Source organism: Geospiza fortis, unplaced genomic scaffold (assembly GCF_000277835.1).
Source record: "Geospiza fortis unplaced genomic scaffold, GeoFor_1.0 scaffold115, whole genome shotgun sequence".
Lineage (NCBI taxonomy): Eukaryota > Metazoa > Chordata > Aves > Passeriformes > Thraupidae > Geospiza > Geospiza fortis.
Window position 1 is genome coordinate 396964 of NW_005054499.1, and position 6726 is coordinate 403689.

The following is a 6726-nucleotide window of genomic DNA, read 5'->3' on the forward strand; positions in this document are numbered from 1 at the left end:
TGCTAGGCCCATGAATAGCAGTTCCACCTGAAGAGGTTGCTGATCTGATAGTGGGTGATCCAGCTTTGTGGGAGTTTTCCCTAACAGTGATCTCCTGGCCATCTGATGTAGTAGCATCAAATAACATCAAATATCCATATTGAAGCACTGTTAGCTTTCCTCCATGAGTATTCAAGCAGTGTCATACAGATGCAGTTTTTAAGGAAGAGAGGAGCTTGTTTCCTAGCAACTGGAGATCTTACTGCAGGCTGCCTCTTGGTCAGGCAGTTCTTTCTGCTTTATCCATTGAAGTTCCTTTAATGTGAAGTGTCAGCTGGATCAAGAGTTTAATGCTCAGAGGTTTTTCCTATGAAAAATAGAAACCATTACGATAGATTTAAATCTTTAAATGATTCTCTAATGGACCACTAAGCTGACTCCTGCAGAATACAAAGTTTCATTACAGGTATGTGGTAGGTACCTGGCACCTGAAATGAGTTTTCTGCTCAGGTGCACGTTGTGAGTTTTCTGCCAGCTAGTGTAGTGTCTGTTAGAACACACTGTTGCTTGTTTGGGCAATATTTTAAGTGCAGAAAGCATGAACACTTTCTTCTTATGTGCCATCCTCTCTTTTAGAAATGTGCATACCAATGTGGTTTCTTAACATCCCATTTCACATAGTAATAATAAGATGCTAATAGTGGAAGAGCCATTGAACAGAAATATTTTCTTAGGTTGTTAGTCTAAAGCAGGCATTCTTTTTTGACTAACCCAGAGTCTCTTGCAGACACCAGAGGTAACTGGTTGACTACAGTTGCTGCAGAACACCATTCTAGTTTGTGTTTTATCAGAACGTCTCATGCATTTCCATGATTTCTTGTACAGTTCATCAACCAGTTTATTCTTTGGTTCATATGCATTACTGCGTGTAGTGTAGGCATGTGTTGAACCATCTCTCTTAATTCACAGGAGTCTTTTGAATGATGTACAGATCTGGAGACTCGTATCAAGGCTTTGTGAAGATATTTATGTTTAGCTGGAAATAGCAGCACAGATATTTTGAAGTGTATGATTTCATCGTGTTGGTTTTGCACAGCCTGAGTTTTGGTAGTGGGGAGGGGCATGGAAGTGGCTTCTGTGAGAAGCTGCTGGAAGCTTCCACCATGTCCAGCAGAGCCAACCCCTGATGGCTCTGAAGATGGACATGCTGCTGGCTAAGGCTGGGCCAAGTAGAAATGATGGTAAGGCCTTTGTGATAACAGATTTAAGAAGAAAATCAAAACAAAGTGGGGGCAATTTGAATTCCAGCTAGAGAAGAGGAGGAGGTGAGAACATGTGGGGGAAACAACATGGAAACACCAAGGGCAGTGGAGAAGGAGGTGGAGGAGGTGCTCCAGGTGCTGGAGCTGAGATTCCTCTGCTATGGTGAGACCAGGGTGAAACAGCTGTGCCCCTGTAATCCATGAATCCATGGGGGATGCAGAGATCCACCCAGAGCCTGTGGGGATCCATGGGGGATGCAGAGATCCACCCAGAGCCTGTGGGGATCCATGGGGGATGCAGAGGAGATCCATGCACAGCCCCTGGGGATCCATGGGGGATGCAGAGATCCATGCACAGCCCGTGGGGATCCGTGGGGGATGCAGAGATCCACCCACAGCCTGTGGGGATCCAAACAAAGTGGACAGGGATCCAAACAAAGGCTGTGAGGAAGAGGGGCTCTCTCCTGTGTCTGATGACTAACAGCAGGACAGGAGGACATGGAATGAAGCTGTGTCAGGGTAAGCACAGGTTAGACATCAGGAGAATGTTCTTTACTCCAAGGGAGGTTGGATACTGGAACAAGCTCCCCAGAAAACTGGTCACAGCACCAAACCTGCCAGAGTTCAGGGACCATTTGGCAATGCTCTTAGTCACACAGTTTAATTTGAGATAGTCCTTTGAGGAGCAGAACTTGCAGGTCCCTTCCAACTGAATTCTGTTTCTATGACGAAAGAGAACAAAACTAAATCTGTGAGGTATTTAATCCAAATAAGTAAATTTTGCTTGCTATTTACAAGAATAGTCTGAATTTTTACTATCGAATTAGTTCATTAAGTCTCATAAGGATTAGTAGTATCTGCTTGTTTAAGACATAAGCCTAGAATGTCTTTAACACAATTCTTCAGAAGTCCCACAAAGATAATATTTTCACCTTCAACTTCATTTTACCTATTTTGGCATTATGTGGAGTTTTAACAGCTTGGGTGGAAAACTTTCCAGTTGAAAAGCAAGATTCTGAACCTCAGTTAAACTGCTGGTATCTGTCTGGTGTGATCAGAGTCCTTTAGCCATTGCTACAGGACATAATCTTTAATGGTGCTGTCTTTTGGGGGGCATGGAGGGGTGGCTGTGGGGGATCTGTTTTCTGTAGCCCAGCATTCTCTTCCTGCAGAGTTTGGGCGAAGAGAGTCCATTGCTGTCACTTGTCACCATGCCTAGAGTTTCCTAAAAACACAGTCCCTACACAAATTTGTGAAGATTTGTGAATGCAGTGAGACAATTTCATTTAAGTGTCATCTGTAAATTGGTCTGTTCTCAAAGGATTTTTTCTTTTCCTAGCTAATAAATTGATTACACGAGAAGGGCCTTCCTTTCTGCAGATGCGAATCAAACATTTGATGAAGTCCAACTGCATCCCCCAAGCCACTTTCTTGTCAAAATTGTGTGCAGATTCTCCAGAAATTGCAAACGTTTCATCTTTTCGCCAAGCCTACATCACATGTGTGTGTTCAATGCTGCCTAATGAAGATTCCATTAAGGAGGTTAGTAACCTACAGTCCCTTTTAAATATTTATTTATGAAGCATTTTAGAATTTATTTGTGTAGTACTAAGAATTGAAGCTGAAAAGTGAAACTGTTGCAGCAGAGTTCCATAAGAGGAATTTTGAAAGATTATTTTGAAAGATTAGACAATGTGTGGTCATCCCTTTCCAGGAATTGGATGTGATTGGGCTGGCTAAGTCAGGTGTGGAAGTTAAATTGCTGAGCTCCTACAAATTAAACTACTTCTATGTATAAGTAATAGCAAATATATGCACACACAAGTGTATATATGCACCTGTATATGCAGACTTCTCTAGAGGTATGTAAATACATGTGTATTATGTGAATGTCTAACTCTTATGCTCTTCATAATTACTGTTTGTGGCTTGTGTCCAAGCTGACACCCTGGTTTGATACACAGGGTTGTAACACAGAGATGTTTTTGTTATTGCTGAGCAGCACTCACACAGAGCAAAGGAGGCTGGAAGGAGACACAGCCAGGACAAGTGACCCCAGCTGACCAAAGGATATTTCAGACCATGGCATCATGCTCATTCCTTACAGTGAGGGGAAGGAGGAGGAAGGGGAGTGGGTTGAGAGATGGAATTTGTCTTCTCAAGTCTCCATTATGCACAATTGTGCCTTGCTCTTCTGGAGCTGCCTGCCCATGGGTAGCAGTGACTTAATTCCTGCTTTTGCTTTGCTTTTGTGCATGGCTTTTGCTTCACCTATTCTATTGTCTTTACCTACAAGTTTTCCCACCTTTACCCTTCCCCTTCTGTCCCTGGTACCACTGGTAGGGGAGCTGAGCAAGCAGCTATGAGGGGCCTGGGTCTAGCTAGGGTTAAACCATGACAAGGAGACAAATCTCTGTGTTATAACCCTGTGTCCAGTAGAAGTCCCAAACACAGCCCCATACCAGCCATGAGGAAGAAAATTAACTCTACCCCAGCCAAAATCAGCACACTACTCTAAACACTTCTGTTTCTATCATCATGCTTTGAAGTGTTGTTCAGAATCAGCACCTACGGATGAGGAGAACAAGAGCCTGGCTTTTTCACAACTCTTGATCTTTTTGGACCTGGGTTCTAATTTTCAAAAGTAGCACAAGAATTCCTCTAAGTGCAAAGAGACAGACTGGGAAGTTTTAGATAGATGGTTGGCTGCATGCAAGTATTTAGCTAAACTACCCAAAGTGGAAGGTTGTCCCAAAGAAAACGAGTATTGAGGAGGGCTCAGAACTATCAGGTCAACTTCTCACACCATTTTGTAGCTAAAAGGTGTGGCCTGATCTCTGGGTACAGGAATTGTAATGTTTTGGTTTTGAGACTTTGATATAGTAAATGTGCATTTCTTTTGTAAACATAAACCTATTTTGAGAATAAAGTGCCTTTTTGTTTTAATTTTCTTTTTCTTTAAGATTGCAAAGGTGGATTGCAAAGAGGTACTAGACATCATATGTAATCTGGAATCTGAGGGACAAGAAAACACTGCATTTATTCTTTGTACAACATATCTAACCCATCAGCTTCAAACAGCAAATGTGTATTGCTCTTGGTAAGTATAAGCTGCTTCTGCTAACTGTTCCTCACTAGATAGAATTGAGTGAATATAGTACAAAAATATCTAGAGAAGGTGGATTTATCCTTTACTTGAGAAGTGCATCAGACTGAAGCTCTTCCTAGATGATTACTTATTTTGTCACAAGTTGCTGTGCTAATAGAGCAGTTAGGCAAAAGTAATGTTTAAACAATTTAAAATTGAAACAGCACTCACACCATTGGCACGAACGCTGGTACTTCTGTGGGGTAAGAGATTTGTCAGTGGTGGTGGGTCAGTGCTCTCAGGATTGCTATTAAACCCCTGGCTTTGTGGTTCCACAGAATATGTTGTCAGTCTGTTCTTCCCTTGGGAATTCTTGGCCCCATGAAAGCCTGGTGCTTTTTTTTGACCTGTTCCACAGAGATGTCAGTATTAGGAATGAGCAGAAGCAACACCCTGTTGCTTCTCTCCACTTCACCTCCAAGAGCCTTTTAATGTTTTTATAATTTCTGTAACTCCATGAATTCCCAAGTTCCAGCTGCCTTCCCTGGGGATGAGATGGGCAAATGAAGTCTTCTGTCTAAAGGTGATGCTGACATTGTAGAGATGTATAAATTGAAGTTCTGGTAGTGTACCTAGCAGTCCTTGTACAGCTGCTTGCTTATTGGAACAGAAGTGGCAACTTTCTGTTATGATTTATCTTATCCATTTTAAATTCCTATGTGAGAGGTAAAGGCTCTGGAAGTGTGGGACTGGGGTTTTTTTTTTGTCTAGAAAGGAAGTCTGCAGCTGTAGGTGTGTGCATTAAGTGAGATGAATCCCAGTGCCAGTGTGTTTCCCCTGTGAGGATCAGGAGATACACTGGGGTTTGATCTGGTGCTGGAGTGGAGCATAGGAACAGTTCTCTGCAGTGCCACTTGGAGATCAGGACCTAATTGAAATGTGTGCTGTCCTTAAATAACACTTAAATTTTTCTTGGCATCAGCTCTGAACTGACACACTGTGAGTGCACAGATTGTGTGTATTTGCAATGTTCTTACATTCTGCTTTCAACTTGTCACAGGGAACTGACACTTTTCTGGAGCAAACTGCAGAGAAGAATAGATCCTTCCTTAGATTCCTTTTTGGAGAGATGTCGTCAGTTTGGCATCATTGCCAAGACACTACAGCATCTATTTTTCTTGATAAGAGTCATACAATCTGAAGTAAGTAACAGTCCTGAGTCTTTGGACGCAGCTAGAGCTGTCTACATGAATTTATTGTTTTCTTCATATTTCTATTGAACTGAAAAAAAAATCGCTTATTTCATTATTCATACTTTCTGATTATGCCTAAGAACATACTAATAAAAATCTTCTGTTTTCTTTAAACAGGCAGAGGAAGCAGGACTTGCTGTGTCTGTGTTGTTGTGTGTGAGAGCCCTTCAGATCAGGTCCAACGGAAGCGATGAAATGAAGACATCAGTGTGCAAAACAATTGCTTGCCTTTTACCAGAAGACCTCGAAGTTAGAAGAGCCTGTCAGCTCACAGAATTCTTACTTGAGCCAACTTTGAGTGGATTTAATGCCTTGGAAGAGCTCTATATGCAGCCAGACCAAAAATTTGATGAAGAAAACGCACTGGTTCCAAATTCACTCCGCTGTGAACTGCTGTTAGCTTTGAAAGCATATTGGCCATTTGATCCTGAATTTTGGGACTGGAAGACTTTGAAGAGGCATTGTCTTAAACTATTAGGGAAGGTAGCTTCTGATTCCGAGGATGATGCAGGTTGTCATATGTCACTCAATGAAACTGACATGTTAGAAACTTTCTTTAGTGACTATGATGAGACAAAAGAACACAAATATTATGATGGGAAAGACACAATGAGCCACCCTAAGGAAAAAGCAAGAGTAAAAAAACCAATTGGTTCTTCAGAAAGATACCAGAGATGGCTTCAATACAAGTTTTTTTGTGTGCTCTGCAAAAGGGAGTGTATAGAAGCCAGAATACTGCATCATTCTAAGATGCACATGGAAGATGGTATTTATACATGTCCTGTTTGCACAAAAAAGTTCAAGAGAAAGGAATTTTTTGTACCACACGTAATGGAACATGTTAAAATGCCACCTAGCAGAACACACAGACCTAAAAAGAAAATAATTTTGAAAAAAGAGAGATCACCACAAAAGGCAACAGCTCCCAGCAGCCCACCCCCGGTGTTTCCAGAAAGGTCACACCAGACACAGCTCCCTGAAAGCTTTGATGATGACACAGAGGAATATGTCACATTCAGCCAACTGGAAAATTGCCAGCTGCAAGACAGAGACATCTACCCCTGCCCTGGGACAGATTGTTCTAGAGTATTTAAACAGTTTAAGTACTTGAGTGTACATCTAAAAGCTGAACATCAAAACAACG

General features: G+C 41.8%; 1 protein-coding gene across 1 annotated transcript in view; it reads left to right on the plus strand.

Annotated features, from left to right (window-relative positions):
- Positions 1–6405, plus strand: part of RLF (rearranged L-myc fusion) — a 38192-nt gene extending 31787 nt beyond the window's left edge. The window contains exons 11-15 of the mRNA XM_031063368.1: positions 2581–2783; positions 4205–4341; positions 5390–5531; positions 5700–6250; positions 6310–6405. Coding sequence (XP_030919228.1) covers positions 2581–2783; positions 4205–4341; positions 5390–5531; positions 5700–6250; positions 6310–6331 — 1055 coding nt within the window. The 3' untranslated portion in view covers positions 6332–6405. The remainder of the gene's footprint in view (positions 1–2580; positions 2784–4204; positions 4342–5389; positions 5532–5699; positions 6251–6309) is intronic.
- Positions 6406–6726: the final 321 nt, after the last annotated feature.